Source organism: Mytilus edulis, chromosome 3 (assembly GCF_963676685.1).
Source record: "Mytilus edulis chromosome 3, xbMytEdul2.2, whole genome shotgun sequence".
Taxonomy (NCBI): domain Eukaryota; kingdom Metazoa; phylum Mollusca; class Bivalvia; order Mytilida; family Mytilidae; genus Mytilus; species Mytilus edulis.
The window spans coordinates 69,601,004-69,622,907 of NC_092346.1; the positions used below are offsets into that span (position 1 = coordinate 69,601,004).

Genomic DNA, 21,904 nt, shown 5'->3' on the forward strand with positions numbered 1-21,904 from the left:
TTCTTTATAAGTAATATATTTATTAAAATAACAACGAAACTAATAAGCATGACAAATTCAGACAATGCTGAATATTTTTTGTCGTTTTCGTCGTTTAGCTGATTCCAGTCTGTGCGTTTCCTGTGATAATATTGATTTGGCCGATCTATTAATGGTGACTATTTTGTCCACTAGTCTTGGTAATAGTGAAACACGGCTAGAAGTTGGAGATGGCGATTCTTTCCTACTAGATAACATGTTAGAGGAACTCATTATTCGGGCGAAGTTTTTACCCGCTACAGTTTTATACATTGTTAGTTCCTTCACGTCTGGGGGTTTAACTACCCCTAAGTCTGATTTTAGGAAATTTTTGCGATGCTCTTGCTTTTTCACTTCAATTGTTTCTTGGCGCTTGTCTTCTTTTTTCTCTTCTCTCACATGATTTCGTACTCCATTGGCCAATATACTACAAATATATATGCATGCATCAAATTTTCATGGGGCTTGTTTTATCTTAATGTGTAATAAAGACTATTAAAAAATATCAAAAAGGTAAATGCAATTTTTTTCTTCTCGGGAATCATGAAGTACTTTATAGACAAAATAAACTCTTCGAGTGTCAACTTAATTTTGAACACTTTTGGAATGTTTTATGTGTAAACTCGGTCTTCATACTCATAAACATAGCTTAAAGTCCAGTTTATAATTCCGTCGGACTTACGCAATTTGTGAGTTAGTCGGTCGGTCGAATTTTAGCACCAATAACCTTATTCACTATAACATTTATTGATATATTATTTTTTCAAATGAATTAAAATCTGTATAGCTGTCTTATGAAATAAACTTCGAGCATTGCATTATTTATACTGATTGATTTACCTGTAACTAATTTGTCCTTTTCGAGCAAGTCTTTTTGCAACTAACTCAATTTCTCTATCACTCAAAGGAGCTCCTACTTTCTGGAAAGTAAAAAAAATAATGTTGTTCATGTTAACTCAGATAATGAATCAACTAGAACGATATCCAAAAGAGGCAGTATGCAGACAAAAACTATGAAACGAAGGCTGGAAGTTGATGATCTGTTTCTGTTTTTCGAAAAGGTAATAAAAAAGAAAAATAACAGTATGCAAAAGACCACAAAAAAAAAAAAAAAAAAAAAACTGAAGCACAACATTTATAAGTTGATACAATATAAATTTTCGTAAATAACGGGAACCAAAGTAGAAATCTAAATAAAGTTGATCTTTGTTGTATACGAGCCTATCCAACTTCATGTGTTTATCTTACGTCATAACTTCATTTTAAGACATCCTAAGTTAACTTTGTTGGGTGTTTTCTATTTTCTTTTAAGGCTCTATTTTGCTTTTTTGAGACTGAAAAAATGTAAGCCAATGTCAATCACAATAAAGGTTAGTACGAAGTCATTCGATACCATGTCCATGCTAATTTATCAAAATATCCTATAAGTTCCTTTTTATATTACTTCATAGCCTTTCATCATATGTATGTTATTCTTGGTAAAGGGGAGACAACTAAGATTCGAAACTGTTTGGGTTTCGTTAGAAAATGCTTATTTGATCATGGTATCATGAGTTTGTTGATCCGTTGATCTGTTTTCAAATTTCCAATTGGCATTTACCTATTTCTCAGCAGTAAAATTCCTTTGTTCCGTCGTTTGGTGTTTGCAGTTTTCAAATACGTTACGCTTGTGCATGATTACACTATGTGAACTTTATCAACCGGTTTGGCTCCGTAAACACAAACAGCTTCAAGAGAGTTATAATGACGACCATAAACACTTTAGAATTTTTTGACTGGATTTCAGTGAAATAATTTGACATACATATACGTTAACACTAAAAAAACTATTTGAAAGGTATGCAAACGTGTGTGATTCCCAATAAACATACTGTATAGTAATTACCTTAACCCCTCTGATAAAGTTATCTTTCGATACTGTAGATTGTGCACCACTTTCGAAAATGCGAAATAAGTCCAATATTCGGATACCCATCATCCCAATAAATCGTATCAACAGTGTAAAGGGATCCTCCCTTCTCTCTGAAAATAAAAAAAAAACATTTTAGAAAGAGTTTTTTCTTCTTATGATTAAATTCCTTATTATTGACAATTTTAAAATGTCTTCAGAAAAGTATATCTCAATATTTGCAAGTATAAGAAAAAATTTCTAAACTTGATCAGTACAATCTGACAAAAATCTCTATTAATTTTTAGGATATCGTGCATATACACTTTCAGTTCCTGGACATGGATTTGATTCTTAAAGTTTTGTTACTACAAAAATTTCGTGTAACTGTCAAGTTTATAGTTGCAATGTTGTATTGCCAATGATTATAAGAAAATTAACTTGGAAACAGGAACTACAATATAAAATTATAGAATTATTTATATTGACAATGTGTAAAAGTGATATAAGCTTCGTAAGGATATAAATTACATTATTTATACCTAAAAAAAGTGTGGTTGGCAATACATGTGAAATATATTAAATGTTACGTGTTTATATGTCGTGATCATATATTTATACAAAAATATTAGTTATAATAATTATTTCAAGAAAAATAATCTTTGATGAATCGAATCTCAGATACAAATGAAAGATATTGATGCTAGTTATTTGCCCTTCTTCAAATTCATTATAGTTAGAATCAACTCTATTTCTTGTTAGTTTATACAAGTAGCATCAAGGATACCGGGGTGATAATTTTGTTCGCCGGATATGCATTTCGTCTACAGCAGACTCATCAGTGGCGCAAAACCGTTTGAAAATATGAAGTTGGAGGGTCCTTAAAAAACAAAAATTCAATAAAGTTTCCTTTGGTCAAATACGAACGTCAGACATCATGGATCATCATTAAGAAATGTAAAAACTCATATCAGTCTTCGGAAATTACTTCATAAAGGTTATATGATATATTGATAGGTAATAAGATTACACGTGACAAATACAAGTTTTGTGTGCTTCGGATATAGTATTACTACCTTATAACTTTTCGTGTTGTATAAACTATATATTCTAAGTAGGCTTTCAACACTAGTTTTATATTAAATTGTATATTAAGATATGCGAGATTCGTACTGAATAAACATCACGGTAGGTATAATGTCCGGCTAGAATCGTGGTTTTTCGAGTGATTTGATCGGGCTTTTTTTTAGTGGGTCCACTTTTTTTTCGAGTGAATATGATTAAAAAATGTAAACAAACAGACTTCTTTTCTATCAAGACGTGATATAGAAGCTTGAGCTTGATGGACAAGGTTATACATGGTATGTTAGCATTTGAAATAAAGAGATATTATCATTCTGACATAGCTTTTCGTTACACAAGTTAAATTTAGCCTTACGATGCTTTCATTCCAAAATACCGAATAAAGCCATTTTCATGCACATACCAATGCAAATGTCGACGGGAATGCAAACATGGAATCTATAATCTTAGATATACAAATACTTTACAAAAACTATTGTTATTGCATTGAAAACGACATTTTGAGACGAAATTCATACCTTCATTTTCGAGAGCAGTCCGGCCTTTTTCGAGTGTGTCCTTTTTTTATCGAATGATTATAAATAAGTCGTATAGCTAAAAATGGTATGTGTTGGTGTATCTACGTTTAAAAACTATAAAATAAAGATTAACATTAAGTACTTTCAAGGCACATGGTGTATTAACACTTGCATTTTATAAACAAGTATCGTTTGTTTGTTTATGTTCTTTTTTCACGTCTTATAAATTGCATGTTCAGTATATATTCGTGATGTTAATTATCTAATGTAAACATAGACAATTCGGATTGAGACGTTCATACATATATTGTATAAGTGAGATATATATGTTTATTTTTTAAAGGGTGTACATCCGAAATATTTCATTATCTTTTTGTCTTGTATCTTGTATTATTAATCTCACTGTTTCAGAAATGGAAACCGAAAATGTAAAATACTACTACTACTGTGAAGAGGAGTCTGATAAAGCATACGTAATAATTGGTCATACAGCAACTTAACACCATGAGAACTTCCTTAAAGGTAGATGGGGTGTCTTTATTATAATCCATAGATTTTTTTTAATAATTTGCCAAAATGTAGTTTATATCATGCTTTTAAAAAAGGTAATAAAAATAATGGGTCACGGGGCTTATTTTCACGCTATACGGTGTTCAAAATTGACAGATTTTGTATAGATTATACATGGAATACCATATTTTCTCCAATAAAGCGTAAACTACACCATAGAACTTTGAGATAACATATAGTACGGTGACCAGAGTGAACATTTAAAAAATTTAAAAGTCAAAAATGGTATACGGCTGTACCATATATCATTCGATTCGAAAATATATGTACTTTTAAATTAATTTGGTCGTCAAAACAAAATATGGTGCAGTTTATAAGAAGCATAATATATTTGTAGATCTTGTGTCGGAATCTCCTAAATTGTACAAATCACTGAAATCCAGGACTGCATCTTTCAACACTTTATACACTGACCTTTTACCAATTCCAAATAAGGAAGATGTAGTGTAACACCCAGAGAGAGCATGTACGGCAGGAGGAACTCTACAAATGATTTCAGGGAGAGAAGAACACAGTTGGTGAATTGGCAAAAACCTTCTATTATCTTTTATAGTACCAATATTTCCCATTTGGATCCACAATTCACTCGTGTTGGTCATCAAAACTAGAGGCTCTAAAGAGCCTGTGTCGCTCACCTTGGTCTATGTGCATATTAAACAAAGGACACAAATGGATTCATGACACAATTGTATTTTGATGATGGTGATGTGTTTGAAGTTCTTACTTTACTGAACGATTTTGCTTCTTACAATTATATCTATAATGAACTTTGCCCATTAGTAACAGAGAACTATATTTGGTAAAAATTTACATAAATTTACCAAATTAATGAAAATTGTTAAAAACTGACTATAAAGGGCAATAACTCCTTAAGGGGTCAATTGACCATTTAGGTCATGTTGACTTATTTGTAGATCTTACTTTGCTGAACATTATTGCTGTTTACAGTTTATCGCTATCTATAATAGTATTCAAGATAACCAAAAACGGCAAAATTTCTTTAAAAATTACCAATTGGAGGGCAGCAACCCAACAACCAGTTGTCCAATTCATCTGAAAAATTCAGGGCAGATAGATATTGACTTGATTAACAATTTAACTTCTTGTCAGATTTGCTCTAGATGCTTTGGTTTCATAGTTATAAGCCAAAAACTGCATTTTACCCCTATGTTCTATTTTTAGCCGTGGCGGCGATCTTGGTTGAATGGCCAGGTCATCAGACACATTTTTCAAACTAGATACCCCAAAGATGATTGTGGCCTAGTAGTTTCAGTGGAGATTTTGTAAAAGATTACTTAGATTTATGAAAAATGGTTAAAGATTGACTATAAAGGGCAATAACTCCTAAAGGGGTCAACTGACCATTTTGGTCATGTTGACTTATTTGTAGATCTTACTTTGCTGAACATTATTGCTGTTTACAGTTTATCTCTATCTATAATAATATTCAAGATAATAACCAAAAACAGCAAAATTTCCTCAAAATTACCAATTCAGGGGCAGCAACCCAACAACCGATTGACCGATTCATCTGAAAATTTCAGGGCAGATAGATCTTGACCTGATAAACATTTTTATCCCTGTCAGATTTCCTCAAAATGCTTTGGTTTTTGAGTTATAAGCCAAAAACTGCATTTTACCCCTCTGTTCTATTTTTAGCGGTGGCGGCCATCTTGGTTGGTTGACCAGGTCACGCCACACATTTTTTAAACTAGATACCCCAAAGATGATTGTGGCCAAGTTTGGATTAATTTGGCCCAGTAGTTGCAGAGGAGAAGATTTTTGTAAAGGATTACTTTAATTTACGAAAAATGGTTAAAAATTGACTATAAAGGGCAATAACTCCTAAACGGGTCAACTGACCATTTTGGTTATGTTGACTTATTTGTAGATCTTACTTTGTTGAACATTATTGCTGTTTACAGTTTATCTCTATCTATAATAATATTCAAGATAATAACCAAAAACAGCAAAATTTCCTCAAAATTACCAATTCAGGGGCAGCAACCCAACAACCGATTGACCGATTCATCTGAAAATTTCAGGGCTGATAGATCTTGACCTGATAAACATTTTTATCCCTGTCAGATTTCCTCAAAATGCTTTGGTTTTTGAGTTATAAGCCAAAAACTGCATTTTACCCCTTTGTTCTATTTTTAGCCGTGGCGGCCATCTTGGTTGGTTGACCAGGTCACGCCACACATTTTTTAAACTAGATACCCCAAAGATGATTGTGGCAAAGTTTGGATTAATTTGGCCCAGTAGTTTCAGAGGAGAAGATTTTTGTAAAAGATTACTTTAATTAACGAAAAATGGTTAAAATTGACTATAAAGGGCAATAACTCCTAAACGGGTCAACTGACCATTTTGGTCATGTTGACTTATTTGTAGATCTTACTTTGCTGAACATTATTGCTGTTTACAATTTATCTCTATCTATAATAATATTCAAGATAATAACCAAAAACAGCAAAATTTCCTCAAAATTACCAATTCAGGGGCAGCAACCCAACAACCGATTGACCGATTCATCTGAAAATTTCAGGGCAGATAGATCTTGACCTGATAAACATTTTTACCCCATGTCAGATTTGCTCTAAATGCTTTGGTTTCATAGTTATAAGCCAAAAACTGCATTTTACCCCTATGTTCTATTTTTAGCCGTGGCGGCCATCTTGGTTGGTTGACCGGGTCACGCCACACATTTTTTAAACTAGATACCCCAAAGATGATTGTGGCCTAGTAGTTTCAGTGGAGATTTTGTAAAAGATTACTTAGATTTATGAAAAATGGTTAAAGATTGACTATAAAGGGCAATAACTCCTAAAGGGGTCAACTGACCATTTTGGTCATGTTGACTTATTTGTAGATCTTACTTTGCTGAACATTATTGCTGTTTACAGTTTATCTCTATCTATAATAATATTCAAGATAATAACCAAAAACAGCAAAATTTCCTCAAAATTACCAATTCAGGGGCAGCAACCCAACAACCGATTGACCGATTCATCTGAAAATTTCAGGGCAGATAGATCTTGACCTGATAAACATTTTTACCCCCATGTCAGATTTCCTCAAAATGCTTTGGTTTTTGAGTTATAAGCCAAAAACTGCATTTTACCCCTCTGTTCTATTTTTAGCGGTGGCGGCCATCTTGGTTGGTTGACCAGGTCACGCCACACATTTTTTAAACTAGATACCCCAAAGATGATTGTGGCCAAGTTTGGATTGATTTGGCCCAGTAGTTGCAGAGGAGAAGATTTTTGTAAAGGATTACTTTAATTTACGAAAAATGGTTAAAAATTGACTATAAAGGGCAATAACTCCTTAAACGGGTCAACTGACCATTTTGGTCATGTTGACTTATTTGTAGATCTTACTTTGTTGAACATTATTGCTGTTTACAGTTTATCTCTTTCTATAATAATATTCAAGATAATAACCAAAAACAGCAAAATTTCCTCAAAATTACCAATTCAGGGGCAGCAACCCAACAACCGATTGACCGATTCATCTGAAAATTTCAGGGCAGATAGATCTTGACCTGATAAACATTTTTATCCCAGTCAGATTTCCTCAAAATGCTTTGGTTTTTGAGTTATAAGCCAAAAACTGCATTTTACCCCTCTGTTCTATTTTTAGCGGTGGCGGCCATCTTGGTTGGTTGACCAGGTCACGCCACACATTTTTTAAACTAGATACCCCAAAGATGATTGTGGCCAAGTTTGGATTAATTTGGCCCAGTAGTTGCAGAGGAGAAGATTTTTGTAAAGGATTACTTTAATTTACGAAAAATGGTTAAAAATTGACTATAAAGGGCAATAACTCCTAAACGGGTCAACTGACCATTTTGGTCATGTTGATTTATTTGTAGATCTTACTTTGTTGAACATTATTGCTGTTTACAGTTTATCTCTATCTATAATAATATTCAAGATAATAACCAAAAACAGCAAAATTTCTTCAAAATTACCAATTCAGGGGCAGCAACCCAACAACCGATTGACCGATTCATCTGAAAATTTCAGGGCAGATAGATCTTGACCTGATAAACATTTTTATCCCTGTCAGATTTCCTCAAAATGCTTTGGTTTTTGAGTTATAAGCCAAAAACTGCATTTTACCCCTCTGTTCTATTTTTAGCGGTGGCGGCCATCTTGGTTGGTTGACCAGGTCACGCCACACATTTTTTGAACTAGATACCCCAAAGATGATTGTGGCCAAGTTTGGATTAATTTGGCCCAGTAGTTGCAGAGGAGAAGATTTTTGTAAAGGATTACTTTAATTTACGAAAAATGGTTAAAAATTGACTATAAAGGGCAATAACTCCTAAACGGGTCAACTGACCATTTTGGTCATGCTGACTTATTTGTAGATCTTACTTTGTTGAACATTATTGCTGTTTACAATTTATCTCTATCTATAATAATATTCAAGATAATAACCAAAAACAGCAAAATTTCCTCAAAATTACCAATTCAGGGGCAGCAACCCAACAACCGATTGACCGATTCATCTGAAAATTTCAGGGCAGATAGATCTTGACCTGATAAACATTTTTATCCCATGTCAGATTTCCTCAAAATGCTTTGGTTTTTGAGTTATAAGCCAAAAACTGCATTTTACCCCTTTGTTCTATTTTTAGCCGTGGCGGCCATCTTGGTTGGTTGACCAGGTCACGCCACACATTTTTTAAACTAGATACCCCAAAGATGATTGTGGCCAAGTTTGGATTAATTTGGCCCAGTAGTTTCAGAGGAGAAGATTTTTGTAAAAGATTACTTTAATTAACGAAAAATGGTTAAAATTGACTATAAAGGGCAATAACTCCTAAACGGGTCAACTGACCATTTTGGTCATGTTGACTTATTTGTAGATCTTACTTTGCTGAACATTATTGCTGTTTACAATTTATCTCTATCTATAATAATATTCAAGATAATAACCAAAAACAGCAAAATTTCCTCAAAATTACCAATTCAGGGGCAGCAACCCAACAACCGATTGACCGATTCATCTGAAAATTTCAGGGCAGATAGATCTTGACCTGATAAACATTTTTACCCCTGTCAGATTTGCTCTAAATGCTTTGGTTTTTGAGTTATAAGCCAAAAACTGCATTTTACCCCTATGTTCTATTTTTAGCCGTGGCGGCCATCTTGGTTGGTTGACCGGGTCACGCCACACATTTTTAAAACTAGATACCCCAATGATGATTGTGGCCAAGTTTGGTTTGATTTGGCCCAGTAGTTTCAGAGGAGAAGATTTTTGTAAAAGTTAACGACGACGGACGACGGACGACGACGACGACGGACGCCGGACGCCAAGTGATGAGAAAAGCTCACTTGGCCCTTCGGGCCAGGTGAGCTAAAAATGAATACAGAGAACAATGACATCTGTATCAGTCGTTTGATAATGATCTTGCCTTTCTTTTCCATCTCTTTCAATCTTTTGTCTGCATGTAAAGCCTGAAGGAATATGCGGGTGGGTGCCTTTTCTTGAGTACTGAACAATTTAAGACATTCACAACTTCCTGGTCAGAAATGTCAGAAATAACTTTAGCAATTTCAGGATCTTCAAATGAACCTGCCATATAATAAGTATGTCCAGGGAGCACTAATAGAGGATTGCTTTTGATGAACTTGACCAGGAAGTCACCAAAACATTTAATGAGAGCCTGTTTGTTTTCTTCAACAGAAAGAAATTTCTTCCAGTCGGGGACATTTCTACCTTCAATTACTTGAAACACCTTTGCATGAGCAGTAACTTTGGTACGACGCTCTCTTTCAGCTGACTTAATGGAGTGTTTTACATCATACCGATCAAAAAAATCGGCTACTGTGTGTGCTTTTGTAAAACAACAAATAATTGCAATAGGCAAGAGCAAGATCTCCAGAGGTCTTATGTTTCTTTGCATCCATGCACTGAACTTTAGCCATACCGTCTCTAATGTAAGTTGTCAACGAAGGATCAAAATCTGGCAAAGAAAGAACCGACGAGACTTCATTTTCAAACTGTTTTACTAGTTCTGATTTACAAGATTTTCTCATTGTTCCATCTTCACAGAACAAAGAAATCGGGATAAGCCCAAGTGGAAGTGAGAGAATACTTTCAATAGTAACATCATCTCTGGTGTTAGCCAAAACCAGAGCACGTCTGAAAACAATTTCTGGATTGATATGGCCGGTTATAATTTCGCCAGATTTACACTTAAGGGTTGTTTTAGCGTTCATATGTTCAAATGTTTTCAATTTGGACTTGGTACTAGGACTATAGAAGCTTCCGGATTGGTCTAAAGAAAACGCACTCTTAACAAATTTTCGACACATATTTTCTCCTTCATCTACTGCAGAAAACAAAGAATCCTGAACTTCTTTAGTAGCATGCATGCCTGTAGAGATATTAATGAGACAAGGAGGGTGGTCATCTACATCAAAGGGCTCAATCATGGTTTGGTTCAAATGGGTAACTATTGCTTGTACTTGTTTTTCGTCTCGCTTCAAAGCTGTTTTGTTTGATTTCCTCATGCGAATAGTCACTTTTGCATGTAATACCTGCTCTGTCTTTCATTTCATTACTAAAGGACACTAATAAATGACGAGTCAGAGTCCACCTTATCAGAGCAGATTTCTGATTTGTAATTCCAACGATACCACCTTAACCCTTTGAATCTTTTATAATGGTTTTTTCAGTGCCCATATCACTCAAAATACCATTGAATGTGCCTCGCTTTTGTCTGATAGAAAACTCTCCTAGTTTAAAAGCTGATTCGATCTATGCTGGTAGTTCGAGCATATCAAGAATATATACAGGCATCCATCTAGAGTAATTTGTACGGTTGGTAATGTAAAAATAGGGCAGCATTTTGGATGAAGACATTAAATGTGCCGACCAATTACCTTCTCGTTCTGCTCGTACATTTGACAACATGATTTGAACGGCAACAAGGAACATGTCCCAATATTTGAAAGTAGGTGATGCATCGTGTCCCCATTCTTTGGAAATACCGATAAGAAGCTGTACATGGTCTTTAAACAACTTTTCCAGTCTAGTTTTAATATCTGAGGCTTGGTCTGTTTGATCACATATACTTGTATGGAACTCTAACAACACATTCCAGAACGCAGATGGTATCTGATCGAAGTAATCACAGGTCCTACACCAGTGTATAAATGATGAGATAAAAAGAACTTGTAGGGCTTCAAACACAAGCGTGAACCCTCTGACAGCCCTGTTAAACTCTTTACCCTTCAACATAAGTTCGGCTGTATTTCCAGCATAGACACCAGAATCTACCAACAAATCGCAAAGATCGCCATCGGCCCAAAGTTTCCCGATAGAGGCTAAGAAACACGACAAACTGTGGAAACCACCAAGCCTGAGAATATGGCGATTAAAAATGTCAGGCTTCGACCATTTGACTTGTGCGATTGCAAAGAGTTGCTGATCATATGTTTGAATAGCGTAATCCTGTCTAGCATCATTAGACATGTCACGACATTTCTTCATGGCAGTATACACTCTGGCCATATCATTCGGTTTAGAATCTATAATTGGAGGATATGCTACAAATGTAACATCGGCGCCCTTTTTAGACAAAATACAATTGTACCCTGTCCAAAAAGGAATCACTTTTATTTCCATTGGGAACTCTATAACATCCCTTGATCCCAAAAGTCTGGAAAAAGCCCATATCTGATCAATATCATTAGTCTTATTATAATCCCATAAATGAAGTTTATCGAAAGCATCCGATCGTCGTGGAGGTTCTGATCTACATTTTGGTTTAAGGTAAGGAATGGCATCGGTCAATGATCATATATAGCAAAAGATATCTCTATTCCTCGCTTGATTCGTTCTGAACCATAGTCATGAAGGCCAGCTGATTTAGCAAGCGAATGGAAGGTGTTTTTTCCATCTATTGTCTCGGCGTTTATGTCAATATTATCATAACCCTCTTGAATCAATCGACTCCTTCTGAAATGGGACGAATACCTCCTGGGATGTATCGATCGCCACTGATACGAATAATCTCATGGTTTGCAGCACTGGTAAGGTATCTCCGCAATTCAGTATATGTAACGAAAACCCATGCACGTTCAGAATTTCAATAAGGCGCTTCGACCCAAACTCGTGGTAAACTTGAATTACAAGACAAAGATAAAAAGGTGTAAGGATACTGCGACTAGTTGCAACAATACATTCCGTATTTTGGATCTCAATACTCTTCAACTTCGTACTTTTTTTTTTTTTTTTTTTTTTTTTTTTAACTTTTTTGGATTCGAGCGTCACTGATGAGTCTTTTGTAGACGAAACGCGCTTCTGGCGTATATATAAAATTTAGTCCTGGTATCTATCATGAGTTTATTTAAAGCCAAACCTTTCCTCACACTTTCTGTTTTAATATTAGAAGGAACAGTGCAAGTACTAAAAGTAGTTTGACCAAAGAAACGGGCATTGACTGTAAAGAATGATACCTCCGTTGAAGTTGGGTAGTGTTCTTTAAAAATTCTTACTTTGTCAATGTCTCTCCGAATTATACTTGCTACTGAATAAAAGAGTTTGTCATCCGTTTGTTCGCTATACATAAGTATCGTTTGTTTTCTATTTGACCAACTTAACTCAGCTTTCAAATTACTGGCTGCCTTGATTGCATCTCCTATTGTTATATTGCTACTCATTATCATGTTGGACTTACCCTGACCTTGTTGTGATTGAATGACAACAGAATCACCGTAATGGTTTTCTAAATATCGCTGTAGTTTCCTAGCTTGTTGCAAAGCTTGTAGGCATATTTTCTGGTAGGTATGAAACAAACTTCTCAATTAAAGTGGATAATAGAAATACCTGTTTATTCCTTAATAAATCATCATGCATGCTAGAGATTAATTTGGAAAAAGCAGCTGCATTTATGGATTCACATTCTGAAGTTGAAATACCAACGACCTCAATATCTTTTTTTAAATACGTTAGATATTTCGTTATGCACTGGTTATGGTCAAAAGCTTGTTCTTTAAATTGTCTTGACTAATTTTATGTAGCAAGTTTGAATCACCGTTATGGTTTTCAGCGTTTGTTATACGACTAACCCTTTCATCTGATTCAATTTTCAAAAGTTTTTTGTCTTGCTTGTAGCTTTTCTTATTACAAAATATACAAGTATTCCAATTGGTAGGATAAGTCATAGATCGAGTTAAGATACTCGTGACTGTACTGACCTGTACTGAACAGTCCGCTAATTCATCTTCTCTTAGTCTCTTAGTAAATACCGCAATGTTGTGTTCACTTGTATAAGACTTGTAGCAGCTTTTATGATAAACCATTTTCAAACTGTCATTCGGTATATCACAGGATGAATCATATTCACTAATCAATTTCAAGTAAATATCATCTTTACGCTTACGTGCTGCAGCAAAAAACCGTGATTTACTGTTACGAGTAAATAAAACAACTGTTTCATTACTGCTTTTCTGGCAAATTTCACATTTTTCTAAGCTTAAACATGGTTTCAACCGTTTTGCAGTACTAGGGCCAAGTTTCAACGGACTTCTCTGTTGTACCATCTATTGGGGTTAGGCCAGACCTCAATTTCTAAAAATAACTTCCAACTAAATAATGTATTTTCCTCTTAAATGAATAAAACCTAATCAACACAACCTCAAAATAGAACAAACAACAAACAAAAATATCTAAGAAACCAAAAACTTTGAACAATTACAAGTAATATCAAGTGATAATTGCTATATAGCAATCGAACATATGGTGCGCTCGAAGTTCAAAATCAATGAGGTTTATAATATCAGATCAGCCGTACCTGACACGACTTTCCGGAAAATTAAGTACGATTGTATTTTAATAGTGAATATTTTGAATGCTATTCTAAATCTTTTTGTGAACTTTGTTATGACAAACAAAATATGTCACTGAAAAGAGTATTTGCTGAATTTGCGTTCTTGCAAAGTATTGAAATCCGGTGAAGCGACAAAATATCCAAAGTTTTAGAACTTTGTATCTTCATATTTTTTTAACAAAAGACTTTAATGATGTTACTTTTATTGCTTAATGCCCGCGTCACACTGTCCCGATTTTTATATACGATGGACACCCGAATGCGAAAATTGTAAGTTCGTACGAAGTTGGTCCCGATCTCGTTAAAATACTCAAAAGTGACCAAAGCAAGTACGATGAATAACGAAGTGTATACGATGGTGCCGAAATTATATTCGATAGCAAAAGATGGACATACGAAAGTTAACCGAAGACGGGTATTTAAGCTTCATATGGATTACGAAGGCTACACGATGGATTACGATGAAGGCGCGATGGCCATACGATGTCTAAAAGACGTCGTGTACAGCTTACGATGCATTTAAATTATATGCCGAAGGCATCACGCGTTTTAAATTGTTTGAACAATATTGAATATATATTATATTGTACATTTAATTTCTGGTTTAATCTTAAGACGGAAGACCGTGGGCTCCTTGAAATAGCATAATACACAGGAAATTGGTTGCTCATTTTTTTACCTGCTGGTTCTAAAGACAATATTAAAGGGATTTCCAGTTACTGAATGTTTTGGTTGATTTCTAAAAAAATAGTTTATGTATCAAATATGCATATTCAATTTACCATTTTCTGCATGTGTCATATACAAATATAGTGTTCATATTTGTCCCCAATATGTTACATATGAGGGGATGCCACGTTCGGCATTGCCTTGTTTGAACTGTAAAATGTGTGCACTAGTTTGAATAATCACGCATAATTATGCCCATGTTTACTGATCTATCTTAAAGGTAATGTAATGGGTTCGTTGGTCCCTTTTATTCAAAAAGAGCTCTTTCCAGGAGAATATCATAATAATATAGACAAACGGAAGGATGTGGGGAAAGCAACAAAATTCGCAAAATATGACATATCGAAAACAAAATGGTTATGGAGTAAACATTCGTGTGACAACAACTCAGACGATACATAAAAAATCAGAATAATGAGGAAAAGTTGGTTTCCCTATATACGTGTACCTGCAGTGTTGGTGTACGAGGCGCGTTTATGATTTTCATTATGTTACTTGATATGAAAAATTGACAAAAAATAATATTTTACTTGTAAAAGTAAATCCTGAGCCTGTAATAGCTGCTCTTCTTGTTCCATTTGAATTAACAGAAACAACGCTGTCGCCTTTCTTGTTCTCATAGAATCATATGATATGAGCTCCATGTTTTGTGAACGTCTTTCTTAACTGTCGCATTAGACTGACCAGTGCATATCGCGCATGGTACTTTAAATGTATTTTAGCGCGAAAATTAACTTACATTTAGCTGGATTTATTGCCGTCGTAGTTCCATCTTGTCGCCTTCGTACTTTTATTCGATGGCAACACGGCGGGACTACGAGGTCTTCACGAAGTCGTGTTGCCATCGTAAGACCTTCGTGTAGCTTCATGATTCATTCGTGTAGACATCGTAATGCCAAAACTGCCCGATGGAAACGATAGAAACACGAATGCAATACGATGTTCAAAGATGCATTCCCGGTGACATTACGATGGTGAGGATGGTGATACGAACTCAATACGAACCCTCAACATCGGACGCACCTTCGGGGATTTTTTAACATGTTAAAAAATTTAGAACCCTTCCCGAAGTTGTCCCCGAAGGCTAGAAAAAGTGGCCGATGGTTCTACGATGGTTAAAGACGGCACTACGAATAGCCCGATCTGGATACGATCAGTCCCGATTTTGAAAATCCCATAATCGTGTTGCCATCGGCGTAAAAATCGGGACAGTGTGACGCGGGCATAATGAATAACATATTATATAAACGATTTAAATCCTATACGAAATACATATATTTGGCAAAGATTTAAAAAAAAAGGCCGAAATTACATTCCTAGTAGAGTTTACATTTCATGTCATTTTTGCTAACAAAACGGCAAATTAAAAAAAAACTGCACCGTACGACGTTTTGGCGACTAGTCTAAAATTAAAGTAAAATCATTTCTCTAGATGTATACCAATTTTTAGCCGTATACCCTAAAGTGAAATTAAACTCTGTTGATAATCGCCTTTTTACTATTCCGTCACCGCACTAATATGAGAAGATAACTTAAATAGTAGGCTTTCACTTAAGAAAAGAAAATAATTGGGTCACCGGACCCGTTTTCTTGCTTCATAATAAAATGAGTAAATTCCTAATACATTCTATTGTAAAAGAGGGACGAAAGATACCAAAGGGACAGTCAAACTCATAAATCTAAAACAAACTGACAACGCCATGGCTAAAAGTAAAAGTACCTTTATCTGAACTATCTGCCTTTGCATTTGAGCTGCCTCCCCTTATGTGGCAACGTTTGAAAAAATTTAATCAAACAAAAGTTTTTTGGTAAAATACAATCCAAAATATGATAAAACATAATCATTTTTTTATATTGAAATGAAAGTTCTCACACATGAATTTCCTACTCCTCTCAAAATTTGCATATTCTATTAAAGATTTATACCTTTTTCTGGTATTACAAAATCCAAGACGGAGGAAGACACCCTATCTACCTTAAATAAATGAAAAGTGCCTAAAAAATAGGGAAAATATGGATATCAATCGAGACATTACAATTGTCTTACAATAACAAAGACCTGCCAGTTAGCTAAACCGGAATAAACAACAGAGTTTAAATACAAAAATCGACATAGACGAGAAGAGTTACCATCAAGCTGGAACAGAATATTACAATAACTTTGCCAGGTAATCATAAAACAGTGATTGAGACAAAACAACCATCAAGCTGGTACAGAATTACAATAACTTTGCCATGTAATCACAAATAAGTAAAATAGAGAATGCAATCAAGACCATGGAATATCGTTCACTGTTGTTCATGATGTCGTTTGAAGCGCTGGACAATCAAGCTGGTGATAGCATATAATATAAATATTTTGTATTTTTCTATCATTTCTAAACGATTATATTTAAGTTGATCATGAACTTTTCAGTTCATTGTTGATTACATATAAATTTTATTCAAATTTTGTTTTCAATGGCAATAAAAAATTGTTTTTTATTATCTTTATTTATGGATTTTTTATGGGGTTGGGGGTAGGCCTCTTTTGGTAGAATATCTTTTATTACATATAATTTTTCTGATTTTTCGCTGCTGTCTATTAGGTTTCTTTCTCCTTTTTTAAATCTCCCGGGATCACCACAATAAATACTATCAACTGTAAATCAAAGGTAGCATGAATGGAAGATAAAATTAATTTGAGTTCCCTGCACTATGTTCTAAACACCGTTTTGTTAAATTTCAAGTAATTTCTAAATGAGCAATGGAAAGAAGCTCTCCGAAAAGAAAATTTACATTAAATTGAAAAAAGCTTCCATTGATAAACGTAGTAATATGTTTTTGATGATTTATTGGGAATATATGATATTTTCCTTCACTAAATTACATTTATAAACCAGAAAATGTCAGTTTTTAAAGTCAAATGTTCTGTTAAAAAACCCCGGACCATTTGTTTAAAAACCCGGACATTTTCACAGTTGCTTTCGAAAAAACCCGGACAATAACAAACACTGAATTCTTTGGTTAAATACAAGGAAGTTGTGCTTCTTTGTCGATCAAAATATTTATAGCTTTCAATATAAGATAGGTAGTAATGTAAAAAACTATTATAATTACGAAATCGCAGGTAATTGAACTTATCGCATGTTTTATCACTCGAAAAAGCCCAAACTACACTCGAAAAAAATGGACAAAATCACTCGAAAAACCACGATCCTAGCCGGACACTATACCTACCGTGATCATAGCTGCCAAATTATCATGTTAAATGCGATAATTCTTAAATATAATATTTTACAATTATAGCCTTTGTATGAGGTCGATACGAGGTTATATTGACCTAAGAGAAGCATATTGACTGAGGACGTAGTCAGATGTCGCTATGCTTCTCTAGGTCGATATAACATCGTATTGACCTCAAACAAAGGCTACAATTGTTATATTATTAATCAACAACTATTGCATGAACAATGTAAATTTGGGGATTTCTAGAATGTATTTTTAGTAACATGCTGTATGCTCTGTGCAATATGCTGTTTTTTGACCTACGAAAAACTAAACACAACAGTATTGGCGTGCAAACTGAGCAAATACAAATGTTCATGTGATCAAGTTTTAACCAATCACAAATCCCTAAAAATATTCGATTAATAATATACTATATTCCGATTCAAACAATAGTTTAATTGGGTCTCAATAAGTACGGTATGTAATTCTTAAAAGCAACATAATTGGTAACTACCACGCCAGAAATATTACAGTTGTTATCCATTCCTGTCATTTGATAAGAGTGTTTTGAATTTTCCTCGGAGTTCTGTATGTTTTGTTATTTTACATTTTTGAATGCCATGGATAAGAAAATACGTGACTTCTCCTTATTAACATTAAATGAATGGAAATCGACAAAATCAAATTATTTAGGACAGACACAAATTCTCTAAATGTATATACAAAATTAAATACAATTTTTAATACTGAATGTATATATATTCAATCTAGATATTCCCAACTTGTGTATAATTTTTACATTCTTATCTATTGATATATGCTATATAGTCGTCTCACTGGCATTCATAGCATATCTCATTACTTTACATTTTGGCACATTTGTTTTTTTTTTATGAAGGGTGTACATAGCATATTAAAATATAATCACAATATACCTAACTGGGAAGTACAAACTACCGTGATACGAAATTGCAAAAGGTATTTTTTTCATTTCGTCTAATATTCTAGTAAGACAGCGAATGTTTCTTTTTTTTTTTGCCATATCGCCAATGTCATATTTAGGATGCATACGTACTATTTCAGCATTTTGAGGTTTGAACCTTCGTGATGAAGGTATGAAAATTCCAGAAAATTTCCTTGGATGCACCATATTTTTAGAAAGTACAATTTTCATTTGAGTGTATAAACCTTATCATTATTTCGAACCACATTATTTGTGAAACCTATGCTACAGTAGTTATTAACTGATGTGAGATAATTCTGCTACAGTAGTTATTAACTGATGTGAGATAGATGAAATTAAGTCCAATTATATCGTTGACATGTTAAATATCAAAAGCTAGCAATCTGAAAGTCAGGAGTCAATGATGAACATATGTTATGCATGCATCATTCAGCATTCAAGTATAAAAACAACAACAAACAATGGATAAAGCTTACTGTGAATGACGCTTAAAGTACTAATATATTTTGGTCCTGAAAGTTACACATTGTATATTTTATTATCAAACTGCAGACAAAGCAATAGGTTATATGCACATACATTCAAGACATAGAAATAACAGGTACACATTAAATAATAAACTAGATTAACTAACACGTATGTGTTTCAGATACGGTTAATGTTTAGATTACTAAGCCATAAATTATATAAATTTTTATTTTTGCTTTGTAGTTTAGTCTTTAACAGTCGGATTAAACGACAAGTTCATAAAAGCAACACATATTGCCTTTTTGTTAAAGTGTGCAGTTTACAATAAAAAAAAATTATTTAAATTAGCTCCATGATCAGTATTTCTTAAATAGCTATTCAATACAAGTGATGTCCACTTATTGATTTTTTTCAAACCCTTAAAGAATTGAGAACCTATGTTGTAACAGACAACAATCCTATATTTTGGCGATATCATTTCTTGTGAAAATTTAAATATTTCTTGCAGACACCATTGTGTTTTGACATTAACACATGTAAATGTATGAAAATATTGTTTATTTTGTCCATAGCTGCTGTTACAAGAAAAAGTTGAATATGTTGCATCATCTGATATGTGACTTTATCGCTTTTAGCGGTTGACATTGTACAATAATAAGTGTGAAAAACACACTAAACCTTCATCTGGTACTTTATTTTATATCATCAACGGTTAGGAAATCTACTTAGAATAGTCAAATCCTTATGAGGCCAACATTCTGTAAGGTGTTACAATGTTTTTTCTATAGCGAGTCTTTTGACAAATAGTATTCTCTGATCTTTTCATAATGACATTAAATAAGGAGAAGAAACCCACATGTCTGATAAAAACAGAAAACACCATGGTTACACGAAACACTTCACACATGATAAAACAACACCACAAATTAAGCAACATTAATCATCTCATCAAAACTTGGTGAACTCATATGCTCCAGAAGTCCCTGCTCCATTATTGATACCAACCAATAAATATTGATGAAATGAAGGTACATTATCCCAAAATAAAAATATGCATATATCCTCTATAAAATTTGGACTTACCTCTACCTCTTTTGATACCAAACATATCAGTTGAGTCCAACACACCGCCATGGGTTATAGTAAACAATCGTCTGGAAGCTATTATATGTACCTCCTCCATAACTTTAAAGTTGACTGGAATATTCTATAATGAAATTGATAATTTAGATTGTTGAAGCAACACTTTTTTTCTTAATGCATAATTATTGTTTCATATCAATGACTTACGGTTGAACCTTTTTTTCTAAATTAACAATAACAAAATGACTATTCATATATGAAATTTATATTTGATATAAAAAACCTTATATTTATTACATTTCTTATTGAAAGAGAAACAAAAAGAAAATATCAGAAACATTGAAAACACAGAGAAAATGAAAAATGGAGAGAAACAAAGACAATATACTGCACAATAACACTGAGTAGAAGTAAAGACTACGCAACGAAAATTCTAAATAAAACTGTGGTGATCTAGAGGGGTTGGCAGATCCAGCTCAAAATTTGTCACCCGTCGTGCTGCTCATGAAAATACCAGTCGGGTATAAGTCTCATTCAGTAATGGCTCGTTCGGGAAACATTGGATTTTTTTTTACAATTATTGGCAATGCTCCACATGTATGGCTCATAATTCAAAAATATAAGAAATTGTGTTAAATTTTCCTCATTTGTTACTGCGCCCTTTCAATATCAGTTGTCTTATTAAAAAATGAAATAGAATTTTACGATTAAAAACTTAAGGAAACGGATCCTAATTTGTTTGAGGTCTTTGTATAATACCTTTTAAATATGTTTCTACTGGGTATTTAACTATTTGTGGTTATTCCTATGAAGAAACCTGTGCAACAATCCTTAACAATGTACAAATTGCAGTTAATGCCTATCATTAAGATTACCCATAAACTGGTAATATGCGGTACACCTTTGACATTCAACAAAACTTTGACATATCATATCATGTAAGGAGCCTTCCAATTACCATATGACGTTATCAATGATAGTAAAACACATTAAAATATTGGTTTTATTCGGCCAATATGCTGTAGTTAATGTTATATAAAGGCAACAGTAGTATACCGCTGTTCAAAACTCATAAATCCATGGACAAAAAACAAAATCGGGGCAACAAACTAAAACCGAGGAAACGCATTAAATATAAGAGGAGAACAACGACTAACACCGAAACGTAACACACACAGAAACGGACCAAGCATCAGACAAAACACCACGAGAATAACAAATATAACATGAAAACCAAATACATGAATTTGGGATAGACAAGCACCGTGCCGCGTCTTATCTCAATTTCTCAAAAATAAGAAAACACAAACGACTCAACGTCAAATTACCTCAACACTTAGATGAGTTAAGTTACTCCTGTGACTGGAAACTGCGTGTAGAAGATTCTGTATCCCATCAACAGGTAATGGGTTATCTCCAAGCTACAACAGTAAGAAATGGAATAGACAATGTTTCATTGCATTTTAATTAGAAGGAATTTGATTTCACTGTAATCTACATGTATGCACGTTTACATAATTTAA

General features: G+C 33.9%; 1 protein-coding gene across 2 annotated transcripts in view; it reads right to left on the bottom strand.

Annotated features, from left to right (window-relative positions):
* Window positions 1-21,904, bottom strand: part of LOC139517275 (leucine-rich repeat-containing protein 74A-like) — a 35,440-nt gene continuing 13,536 nt past the window's right edge. The window contains exons 9-14 of one of the 2 annotated variants that reach the window (XM_071308171.1): window positions 21,710-21,802; window positions 20,382-20,505; window positions 19,307-19,342; window positions 1,904-2,040; window positions 859-938; window positions 1-445 (exon numbers count right to left, since the gene is read on the bottom strand). In XM_071308171.1, the coding sequence (XP_071164272.1) occupies window positions 58-445; window positions 859-938; window positions 1,904-2,040; window positions 19,307-19,342; window positions 20,382-20,505; window positions 21,710-21,802 (858 nt within the window). In that variant the 3' untranslated portion in view covers window positions 1-57. The remainder of the gene's footprint in view (window positions 446-858; window positions 939-1,903; window positions 2,041-19,306; window positions 19,343-20,381; window positions 20,506-21,709; window positions 21,803-21,904) is intronic. The other variant, XM_071308172.1, reaches the window with a different exon arrangement.